Source organism: Cervus canadensis, chromosome 2, assembly GCF_019320065.1.
Source record: "Cervus canadensis isolate Bull #8, Minnesota chromosome 2, ASM1932006v1, whole genome shotgun sequence".
NCBI classification, from domain to species: domain Eukaryota; kingdom Metazoa; phylum Chordata; class Mammalia; order Artiodactyla; family Cervidae; genus Cervus; species Cervus canadensis.
In genome coordinates this window covers 101234223-101246743 of record NC_057387.1, presented here as the reverse complement: position 1 = coordinate 101246743, position 12521 = coordinate 101234223, and the positions used below count along the sequence as shown (strand labels likewise).

The following is a 12521-nucleotide window of genomic DNA, read 5'->3' as shown; positions in this document are numbered from 1 at the left end:
TCCAGCCAGCAGGTAGAGATTCATGCTCTTAGATGCACTTACAGGTACAGTTACACACGTACTTTCATTGATACTCATTTATATTCTATGTGTACACACATATATACCATATATACAAAATTAGAACACGTTCTAGACGTCTTATGATGGCCTTGTACAAGAAAAATTTTGTTATTAATTTGTTGCCTCTTTATCTGGAGACATTTATGGCATTTTACCAGCTTAGAAGTTAAATGTTTACTTGTCTTAGATCACCTTACAGACTTGATGTGAGGATTGAATAGGATACAGTGTATGAAAGAACTTAGTTCTGCTTCTTTTAGGTAGACCCTTGGTTAGCATCAGTTTCATTTTCCTACAATTAGACCATATACTCCCAGGAAACATTTTAAATGCCATGTTTAGACTTGATGATTTAAATTTGATTTTCTCATTTCAGCTGACCGCATGAACAGACTCCAAGCAGCTCTTGCCAGCACCCAGCAGTTCCAGCAAATGTTTGATGAGCTGAGAACCTGGTTGGATGACAAACAAAGCCAGCAAGCAAAAAACCGCCCAATCTCTGCAAAGCTGGAGCAGCTACAGTCTCAGCTACAGGAGAATGAAGAGTTTCAAAAGAGCCTTAACCAGCACAGTGGTTCCTACGAGGTGATTGTGGCAGAAGGAGAATCTCTGCTGCTTTCTGTGCCTCCTGGAGAAGAGAAGAAGACTCTACAAAACCAGCTGGTAGAGCTCAAGAGCCACTGGGAAGAGCTTAGTAAAAAAACCGCAGACAGACAGTCCAGGCTCAAGGACTGTCTGCAGAAGGCTCAGAAATACCAGTGGCACGTGGAAGACCTGGTGCCATGGATAGAAGATTGTAAGGCCAAGATGTCTGACTTGCGGGTCACTCTGGATCCCGTGCAGCTGGAGTCCCATCTCCTCAGATCAAAGGCTATGCTGAGCGAGGTGGAGAAGCGCCGCTCCCTGTTGGAAATCCTGAACAGTGCTGCTGACATTCTGATCAACTCTTCAGAAACAGATGAGGATGACATCCGGGATGAGAAGGCTGGTATCAACCAGAACATGGATTCCATCACAGAAGAGCTACAGGCCAAAACAGGGTCCCTTGAAGAAATGACTCAGAGGCTCAAGGAGTTCCAGGAAAGTTTTAAGAATATTGAAAAGAAAGTCGAAGGGGCCAAACACCAACTTGAGATTTTTGATGCCCTTGGCTCTCAAGCCTGCAGCAACAAGAACCTGGAGAAGCTGAGAGCCCAGCAGGAGGTGCTACAGACCCTGGAGCCCCAGGTGGACTACCTGCGGAACTTCACTCGGGGCCTGGTGGAGGATGCCCCGGATGGATCTGATGCTTCCCACCTTCTCCATCAAGCTGAGGTTGCCCAGCAGGAGTTCCTAGAAGTGAAGCAGAGAGTGAACAGTGGCTGCATGGCCATGGAGAACAAGCTGGAGGGGATTGGCCAGTTTCACTGCCGCGTCCGAGAAATGTTTTCTCAGCTGGCAGACCTGGACGATGAGCTGGATGGCATGGGTGCTATCGGCCGAGACACTGACAGCCTCCAGTCCCAGATCGAGGATGTGCGGCTGTTCCTTAACAAGATCCAAGCCCTCAAGCTGGACATCGAGGCCTCAGAAGCAGAGTGCCGTCAAATGCTGGAGGAAGAGGGGACTCTGGACCTGCTGGGTCTCAAGAGGGAGTTAGAAGCCCTGAGCAAACAGTGCAGCAAACTTACCGAGAGGAGCCGAGCTCGGCAGGAGCAACTGGAGCTGACCCTGGGCCGCGTGGAGGACTTCTATCAGAAGCTGAAAGCGCTCAATGACATGACCACAGCAGCAGAGGAGGGGGAGGCCCTCCAGTGGGTCGTGGGGACCGAGGTGGATGTCATCAACCAACAATTAGCAGATTTTAAAGTAAGCCTTGCCCTTGTTTTTTTACCTTTTCCTGTCTGATATGTGTGTTTCTTTTCTTGTAACTTGGAGACCGATTGAGTGTGCATCTTCACTCTGTCTCTGGTTTCATTAGTCTTACTTCCATCACACCAGAGCACACAGTTTGCAGACTAAGTAGTCTCTTGTACTTCTGAGCAACTGGGTTGAATGTTCCTCTGTTCTAATTTATTTTAATGTTTATAGCTGATTAAGGATATAGACAGACTGAACCTTATTTCTTATTCTAAGAATCTTCTCTTGTGATTTCTTGAGAGTTCACGTTAACTAACTTTTGTAACAGCAGTGCATGTTGGTTGAGGGCTCTGCTTTTCAGATGGAGGTATAGGAACCCATAAGATAAACATTGAGTCTTCTTCCTAAAGTGTGGGGTATTTTTCACAGATTTGGAGGGAAAATTACTGACACATGATTGATGTGTTTTGAAAGAAAATGAAAAATCCTCATGAACTATTGAGACAAAACATAACACTTCAAAGAAATTTTCCACTTGTAGGAAGTAGTGCTTAAGACCATGCCCCAGACTCCTCAAGAGCACAAGTTCTCTGCATGTAGGAGAGTTTGAGAAGCACAGCCTTAATTGCAAAAATATTTTGATTCTTTGCCTGAGTCAGAATTTCCAGTCCTGAGCTTTTGTGAGTCTCTATTAAAACACCAGGGGAAAAAGAGAGGAGTTAACTCAAAAGTGCAAATTTGCCAGGTCTGGGCTCGGAACTTGGGGCTGTCTGCCGGGTGTCGGCTCTCACGGCGTGAGCCTTTCACCCCCAGACTCACCTGAAAGGCCTCTCTCCCCTGCCGGGGGCCTGTGCGCCTGCCTTTCCTTCTTAGCCCCTGGAGTGGTTTGGAAAGGGGACTTCCAGCACTTGACTCCCGTTACCAGTGGTGATCGTTCCTACTTACACAGAAATGCTTTGCCATCAGACTTGTTCTCTCAGAGTCCCTGCCTGTCAGGCTTCTTCCTATTAAAAATATGGATGGAAAGGTGGTATGACACCAGGTCAGAGCCACATGGTCCCGAAAAAGATCACAAATTTGTAGACGAGATCCAGGTGGCGGTTTCAGAAGGACCCCTCTAGGCTCGGGGATGTTCAGCACTAAGGCGAGGCATTGACTGAAGACCCCCTTACAGTGCAATGTGGAGCAGCCCTAGTCATCAGAGCTGGGATTCTCGAGGCCCTGGGTAAGGAAAGGGTAGGTAGAGAAAGTTCAAACCCACGAGCCCAGGTGTTATCCTCGGGGAAAGGCCCCTACCTGATCGGTGGCCGGGGGGCCTTTCCTGCTGTGTCACATGGGCTTCTCTTCCCTCTTCCACTGTAAGCCCCTCGAAAGCAGAGCCTCTGTTATAGGCATGCTTCATGTGTCTGGTTTACTTGAATCCAGGTTAATTAGAATCAACTGTCTAATCAACTAAATGAGGATTTTTTTAGAAAACTGAAGTTTATCCTTTGAGGCACCAAGCTATAGTTTTATCAAACTAAGATTCTGGTTTATATGGAATTACTTTAACCCTTATTTGCCTAATTTCCTAAACATTACATTATATTGTAAATTTTTCTTTACAAGTATAGGTTAACACTACTGAACAGATTGTGCCTGTTCTCCACTGTGGTAATATCCTCAGGGACATGAGACACACTGGGGCTACTTTTTACTAAATGTCTTTAAATACCTTGCAGTTTGAGCTCTGTTTTGAAGGGCCTCTGATAGCTGTACTGGTTGAGTTCAAGTGTGTGTGTATGTGTGTGTGTGTGTGTATTTGGGGGGATGGAGTTTCTATTTGTTCCCCCATTACCCTGATACCAGGTATTATTTCTTACTGCTATTACTTTTCACTGTCTTGAGCAGTCTATCTCTTCCTTCATATCTTCAGTGAGCTGAAAACAAAGTGAACAAGCATGTTAAAATTGCATTAAATATGACCTAGGATATTAAAAAGAATCCACAGGCAAGCATATACCGTGTTTGGATTTGAGGACAAGTAATTGTTTCCTGTTCATTTAATCCTTGGTTTCTAGAGACATTCTGAATTGTGATGCCGCTGAAAGCTTTTAAGAAATTTTATTTTATTTGTATCCTAGCATATAGCCCAGCAGCACTCAGGGTTCAGTAGCTGCTGAGTTGCTTGGTATAGCAGGCATGTTTCACTGATTTCTGAGAAGCCTCCCATCACCAGTACTGTGGCTGTGAAGGCTGGGGCCAGCGTGTTTATCTGCAGGGAGCTGGTGTTGACAAGGCAAGACCAGAAGATGAGTGTGAGAAGGAGGGTGGTGAAGCTGCGTGCCCTATGTGTACCCTGCTCAAGCTGGGGATGCAGATCAGCAGTCTGGTTCCCCAGATTCACCTTACCAAGTCAAGGGCTTGGGGAAGAGTTTTTGCCTCCTCCCGGCAAAGGTCTTGAGGCAGGAGGGGAGGAAGACAGTCATGGCTGAGCTCATGGGAAGTGAAAACAATGAGAAAGGAAAAGCTGTGTGTCTCAGTTCACAGTCCCCAAGAGGCTGAGCCAAGGGAAGTTCTTTCTGGACCCATTCTGAGGACTGAGTCATTTTCATGATCCGAGTTCCTGGGTTAATATGTTCTGTATCCCAACGATAGACTCATCTTCCCTCACACCAGCAGCAGACTAGATGCATGTAGTGTGATTCGGCTTTCAGATTCAAACTGTTTTTTAATAAGGAAAGCAAAGATGAAGATAAGTATTAAAAAACAGCATTCGTTTTAAGTTTTTACCTCTTTTTTTTTTTTTTTTTACAATGGGATCATGCTCTCAGCACAGAATCTGCTGAAGAGAAGAGTATGAATCTGCGAGACGGAAGTGCGGGCTGTGCTTTGACCCCGCTGATGCCACTGGGGATGGTCGGAATAGACAGATGAGCCAGGTCTGTGGAGGACCCAGGCTTCCTTGGGACTGTGCAGGAGTGCTGATACATGCTTGGAAGGGCAGTGGGCCCCTGGGGAAAATGATTTCCTTCTTAAATGAATGTGAAAAACTGGAAGTCATTATTCCTAGGAAAGACTTTTCCCTCAGTTGCTTCTGAATAATTGATAGAATCTGGTCAGCCAGTGAGGACCCATGAGATGGGAAGGGAGGAGAGTCCTTTCCCACTAAACAGGCAAAGATCTCAAGCCTCTTGGGTTAGACACTTTACTGCATTCTGCTCTCTCTGTCTTCCACAAAAAAGGAAGAAAGCCATAAAAGAAGATATTGAGCATGTTTGGAGAAACTGGAAGGAAAAGACTTTGGTTAATCTCTTCAGGAAATTCCATTTTCCTGAACAAGAGAGTCTCTTGATTATTGAGAAAAAGGAATTGTATTAAATATATACATAACTAGAGTCTAACAAGAAAGGAAGGACCTTTATTTCATTGAAACTTAAGCCAAAGAATTCCCTCAGGGTGACCTTTCTAGGAAGGAAAGAAAAAGACTCTAGATGTAGAGAAGACATCTATAAAGTCTGATGATGACAAAGACGTTTTGAAATTGCCTGTGTAGGTTTTGTAATCAAGAACTGAGATCATTCTGAGTCTTACATCAGCCCCTCCCTTGCATCCGCCTCAGGACCCACGCCTCTCAGTCAGGATGTGTGGAGGTTTGGGTCTGGGAGGCTGTTGGTGAGGCCACAGGCTTCCTTAGGACTGTTCTCAGTCTTGATTGAGGCTGAGCAGGGCCCAGGGTCAGGGACTGCATGCCCTTGCAGCCTGTGTCTGGAGACCTCTGTCCTACTGTGAAGCCAGAACAAGAAAGCCCCGTAAACTTGTCCGTTTGATTCTTTTTTTTTTTTGGCCTCATGGAAAGCAAGCATAAGCTTCCCTGTGAGCACATGTAAAAACTCTTGGAGGACAGGGCCTGCCATGGAGCTGAGAGACTGCCAATTTGGACAATGATGGATGTTCACTCCTTCTTTTCAAATAATTACAAAGACAGTATCAGCTCCTCTGCGTGTTTGCCAGTTACACTTACCAGAGAAGAAAGCAAGTGAGGTTAGCATTTTCTGCCTGCCTTTGGAGAGAAAGGAAGTCACACTTGGTATGACCCATCTGTCTCCGGAGATTTAGGTATCACCAGCTTTGCAGCAGCCAAGATAAGATGAGTAGACAACCCCCCCACCCCACCCTACGTTGTGCTGACCCTTGGCCTGTGTTGGTTTTTTCTTTCTTCCTTAAACCGGGCTACCCTGGTGGCGCTAGTGGTAAAAAATTCGCCTGCCAGTGCAGGAGACACAAGAGACGGGGTTCGATCCCTGGGTCAGGAAGATACCCTGGAGGAGGAAATGGCATCCCACTTCAGTATTCTTGCTTGGGAGATCCCATGGACAGAGGAGCCTGGAGGGTTGCAGAGTCGGCCACGACTGAAGCCACAGCACTGAACAACGATGACTCCAAGAGGAACTGGGGTCCGAGGGAGCAGAGAGGATGCCCGTGAGTGAGGTTTCTCAGCCTGAGCACTCGGGTGTTTGGATGGTTGTAGGCAGCTATCCTGTGCGTTGTGGGACATTCAGCAGCATCCCTGACCTCCGTCTACCCACTCGATGCCAGTAACGGCCTTTCCCCAGCGTGACAGCCAGAAATACCACTGCACATTGCCAGATGCCCCTGGAAGGAAAACCCCCCCCTCAGTTGAGAACCACTGCCTGAGGAAGGAGAAAATTGCCTCCTCTGTGTGGATAATTTAGAACTCAGTTGGAAAAGGTGCTCGTTGATTAAGGTAGATCTTAATGTAGCAAGCCACCTTCTGGTAATCTGATTATAACTGTGAAGCAGCAATACCCATCTGTAAATCAGCTTTCCCTTAGGCCAGGCCCTGGACTCTTTATTTTTCCTGGTGCTAATCGCTGTCTGGGTTAAAATCTCCTCGTCACTTTTCCTGGCATCTGCGGTTGGTTTCTTTTGCGTAGAGTTGTTGATGCAGGTGTTCAGCTGATGGAGCGTTTCTCTGAAGAAGAGGAACTTCCTTTGTGGAAATACTCCAGGGAACTTCCTTGCTCTGTGCCTTTAAGGGGAGACTACAGGCTGTCAGTTGTTCTGGGCCCAGGAGCTCACAGTTTGGCTGCTGATATTTATAACCCTTATGTGAGCATCTCCCTCTGCACCTCCCCCCCAGAATTCCAATGCTGTGTAATAATCCTTTCCACCCCCACCGTTGCAGCTGGGTGGGGAGAAGGTGAAGGAGCCTTTAAGACCTTTAAGTTAGCTTCATGTTGAACTTTTTCCAGCTCCATTTTAAAGTATTGCTGTTAGTATTTTCAGTATCAGCACCACAGGCAAAACCCCAAGCTTGTAGCCATTACATCACCTTGAAGGAGCCTCACGTCTCAGTGAAGGTAGTAAAATCAGATGGAAGGGCATCAAGAGAGTGTTGATGAATTTCACAAAAATCTGGCTGGAAATTTTGATAGCAAGGGAAGATATTAAACCAACAGATGAATATATCCTCAACCAGGAGGAAGGACTGAGCAGTTTCAATTGAGTTTACTGAAATTCTTCACTCATAGTGTCAACATGTAGCATTTGCAACTAAGACTGATCATCATGGGAAACACCGGTATCCAGAAAAACTAGAATTTACCCTGTGCTGAACTTGGGTTTGTCACTGAGTTTTGAGTAGTGGACGTGGTTGAGATAAGCACGGGCTTGCAGAACGGGGCTGTTTCTTGCTGTGTATAGAAATGCTTGGTAGGCGGCCTCAGCCTTAGCCTAGTCCTGGGCACTTTCCAATGAGCTCTCTGGCACACAAGCCATAAGAGGTGAGCCTCTAGGAAGTGAGATGAGTTGCTTTGAAAGACACTTTGTTGTTAGAGTTGGTTGGTTTACCAGGAATAAAAGCAGTCCCACCGGGAGTCAGGTCAGGTAAGGTCACTGCACCAAAACATCACTGCACAAAGGCTGTCTCCTGCCAGAGGGAGTCGTCCCGAGTCTCAGCTGTCCCGGGTGGAAAAGCCTCCCTGTGGGGAGGATGTGCTCCCTCCCCACCTTCTTTCATACTTTGCCACTGCCGCTACGGGGTGCTGTTCAGATACCAGTGTCTGGTATTGTCTGTGAAAGAGGAACACAATACACTTCTCCCCTGAACCTTTATAAGCTGTTTTCCTACCACCAGTCCTGTGATTTGAAATGTGGACCTTTCACAACTTTGGCCATCAGGGATAAGAGTAAGAGCTGCAAGGTGATGGTCCCTGGATCCCTTCGTGGAGGTCAGGCGGAAGGGGCTCTGTATTCCTTTCAGTCCATCCTTACTGAGCACTTGCTCTGGGTCAGTCCTTCTTGCAAGCTGGGATCTCAGATAGTCTCTAGTTAGCAGTGCAGCATGAGAAACAGGTGCAAAGAGCTGCAGTGGTAGGGACATAGTGGCAAGAAAGTAAGAGAGACCTGAATCTAAATGATCTCCAATCCTAACTTCCTCCCCACTCCCCACCTCCATAAACCAGACATTTAAAATCCCAGTTGCAGATAAGAAAACTGAGGTTTGAAGGTGTTAAAGTAACTTGTTCAAGCCACATAGCAAGTAAATATTAGAGCTGGGATTGGAAAGATGTTTGGCACCAAAGCTCATGCTTGACCAGTGGCCCCCAGTGAGGGTAGGGGAGGCAGTTTTGGCCCTTAGGGGACATTGACAACATCTAGAGACATTTTGTACTGTCATAACTGGGGCGACTGCTCCCGGCATCTAGTGGGTGCTGCTGAATTTCCTATAATACACAGAATAGCCACTTGCAACAAAGGATTATTCAGCCCACTTCTCGAAATACAGGGGATTTTGGAATCTTGCCCTTTTCAGATTCCATGACAAGTAAGAGTTAACTGATGAAATAGTTCCATTGCCTGGGGAAACTTCGTGGGTTTCCTTTTAGTAAAAAAAAAAAAAAAAAAAAAGTGTTGGTTCTGAGAGTGATTTAAACAGATCTGTTGGATCAAGTCAGGATCTTGGGGAACTCATTTGAGTCAGTGGCTAAAGAATGCCCTCCATGCTTGGCCAGTCCCCACCCCACCCTGCCTGCCACAAGACTCCTGCTGTGGAAGCCAGTCAGCTGTGTATCTCAAGCTGCTTCCTGTAGGGTGTGTTATGGAATGGCATCAGCCCTGCACCAGCTGGGAGTACTGACCTCAGTGTGATTTTATCAGACTCCATCCCTTTTGAGCCTTGCTATTTGGAACAAAAGATCCTCTGTTAGGAATGCAGAGAGCTAGCGTGATTGGACAGCCAGCGTGTACGCACATGGTTCCCACGGAAAAAACAGACATAAATCATGCTGTAGCCTTTTAAAACTGAAGCCTCCAAGGTGGTCTTCCCTCAGCTTCTGTCTGTACTCACCCTTCTTTCCGTGAGTGTTTATTCTCCCCCTAGATCTGATGGATTAAACAGGGGCATCTTCAGAACTGGTCTCTGTCTGTGCCTCCCTCCCCTCTTTTCCTTCCCCAGTCTTAGCAACTACATTTTTTTTTCTAATATATATTATACTTTTTTTTTAACTTATTTTTTTATTGAAGGATAATTGCTCTACAGAATTTTGTTGTTTTCTGTCAAACCTCCACATAAATCAGTCATAGGTATACATATATTCCCTTTTGAGCCTCCCTCCCGTCTCCCGCCCCAGCCCACCCCTCTAGGCTGATACAGAGCCCCTGTTTGAGTTTCCTGAGCCACACAGCAAATTACTGTTGGCTGTCTGTTTTACACAGTAGTGGTAATACAAGTTTCCATGTTATTCTTTCCATACATCTCACCCTCTCCCCATGTCCATAAGTCTGTTCTCTATGTCTGTTTCTCCACTGTTGCCCTGTAAATAAATTCTTCATTACCATTTTTCTAGATTCCATATATATGCATTAGAATATGATATTTAGCTTTCTTTTTCTGACTCACTTCACTCTGTATAATAGGTTCTAGGTTCATCCACCTCATTAGAACTGACTCAAATGTGCTCCTTTTTATGGCTGAGTAATATTCCATCGTGTATATGTACCACAACTTCCTTATCCATTCATCTGTCATTGGACATCTAAGTTGCTTCCATGTTCTAGCTATTGTAAATAGTGCTGTAATGAACAATGGGATACATGTGTCTTTTCCTCAGGGTATATGCCTCAGAGTGGGATTGCTGGGTCATATGGTGGTTTTATTCCTACTTTTTAAAGGAATCTCCATACCATCTTCCATAGTGGCTGTATCAATTTACATTCCCACCAACAGTGCAAGAGCGTTCCCTTTTCTCCACACCCTCTCCAATATTTATTGTTTGTAGGCTTTTTGATGATGGTCATTCTGACTGGTGTGAGGTGATAACTCATTGTAGTTTTGATTTGCATTTCTCTAATAATGAGCGATGTTGAGCATCTTTTCATGTGTTTGTTAGCCATCTGTATGTCTTCTTTGGAGAAATGTCTATTTAAGTCTTTTCCACACTTTTTGATTGAGTTGTTTTTCTGGCATTGAGTTGTATGAGCTGCTTGTATATTTTGCAAATTAATCCTTTGTCAGTTGAGAAACTACATTTTTGATCCCCGCTGTCTATCCAGTCCTGTTTACTATGTAGACCATCCACTCCATCCACTTACCCCAAACACTCCTTAGCATTTTACCTATTTGATTTCTACTCATACCTGAAGGTTTAATAGAAGTCCCATATCTCCTCAAAACCTTGATTCCGCTCTAGCCCAGCTCACCACCTCTCCTGCTCTCTTAAATCACTTAATATGTGTAACTCATTTAGCCTTTATCATTACTGCCTAATTTTGGCATTTATTGATTATATGCAGTGTCACATCCCTCATCTTAATGTATCCATTTTTGTGTCCCTCAAAGTAGTTAGCATGAGTATATGCATAGTTGGACATTAGTGAATATCTGACTAAGTGAATGCTCTTTATTTCTCATAAGCCATGTGAGCTGTGGATTCAAAATGCTATCTACTTTGCAACACTTGAGCTAAATCCTTGTGTGTTCTGAGAAATCCTCATCCTAGCCTGGACTCCTCACCTTTCCATCTTGCCTCCAGGCTCCCTTCCTTCTCTCCTACTTAGCATATGTTAAAGGAACATAATTTCATTTCAGTATTAGCCTAAATAAGCAAAATTTAAAAATTTGCTACTTTGGATGCACCTGAAGAAAGCAGGTTCTGAAATGCCGTCTTGTAGTTACCCTTTACTTTAGAGTCATTGTCATTTACAATAACAGCAAGAAGAGTCTTCATACTTCTATCAGCTTAGTGAGGAAAATTGAATATGAATTTGAGTCCAAAATACTCAGTTTGGAATTCTGGCTTTATCATTTACTAGCTGAGTGACCTTGGGGGAAATTACTTAGCCTCTCTGTATAGTTATTTCTGTTGTAAAACGTGAGCAATGGTAAATCCTACCTTTAGGGCCTTTATGAGATTTAAATGAAGTGATGTAGATGAAAACACTAGGCAGATATTAAGTGCTCAATGATAATATTCTTTTATTTTAAAAAGTTTATCCAAATACACACATTATAACATTATGAAATGTTTTTAATAAGTTACTCCCCTTTTGCCTACAGCTGATCTTTCTCCAGAAGATTTGATTGAAGACCTAGCACCAAGTTAGATTAGCTCTTTTTCTTCTTGAAAAAATGGAAATGATGAAGATAAAGTAAACTAGTTTGATGACAGCAGTGAAACAGGTAGAGGGACAAAAGGCCTTCCTGAGCAGTTTCTCTGGGGAACAAATGTGGAGCTCATTGCCAGCCCCAGACCAGCAATACATAAACAGGCTTAGGTCATGACTCCTTAACAGAGCTTTAAATACACTGTATGTACACATACGTCCACATACATGGTTATTCATTCATTCATTCATTTCAGAATCCCACAGCCAGCAGGTTTCTCTGAGACCATTTTGACCTTGGTTTCCATGCTCTACACATCAGTATTATTTTCAAATCATTAACCAGAATTAACCAGAAGCCATTACCAGCTCAGTGACTTCCTCAGTCACTCAGAGTTACCCAGCAGATCAACTTAATGATCTGAGGGTCCTTGGCCTAATTAGCTTTAGCATAGACCATGTTATCTTCCTCTGTTACCATATAATGGCAACTACCAAGTCAGCATCTTTGATAGAGACACTTCTTAATTTTAATCAATCTTTAATTAAAACATTAAGGGAGAAAATATCAGCTTAATTTCAGAGGAAGCAGCTTTAAAACACAGATAAAATTAATCTCTATGCCAAGTATATATGCCAAATCAAGATGTTCCTCAGAAAAGCTTTCAGCAATTACATGTTTCTAATATTTGGTTACATGTATCTATGAGTTAAGGGAAGATGAAGATAAGAATTCAAGGAAATTGAACCTCTCTTAGGTCTTCTGCAGCTTGGATTCATTGCATCCATTCAAGTGAATTACTATCTCTCTCATCTTGCAGTTCACTCCCAGAGAAGAGCTCTGATTTAAGTCTAATTCTTTAAATTCAGCCTCAGTTGTTTGTTCATGATCAATGATAAGAACTGCTTTAGTAACAAAATGAAAGACAGTTTTCAAAAATCTCTTAACTCTATATTAGTTACTTTACATCCTTTTCTAATATTGGAGAGAAGACCCCTACAGCAAGATTCCT

General features: G+C 44.1%; 1 protein-coding gene across 25 annotated transcripts in view; it reads left to right on the top strand.

The window, feature by feature from the left end:
• Positions 1-12521, top strand: part of MACF1 (microtubule actin crosslinking factor 1) — a 337865-nt gene that overhangs the window by 252901 nt on the left and 72443 nt on the right. For all 25 annotated transcript variants that reach the window (XM_043461815.1, XM_043461824.1, XM_043461814.1 and 22 more), the window contains one exon: positions 440-1911. In XM_043461815.1, coding sequence (XP_043317750.1) covers positions 440-1911 — 1472 coding nt within the window. The remainder of the gene's footprint in view (positions 1-439; positions 1912-12521) is intronic.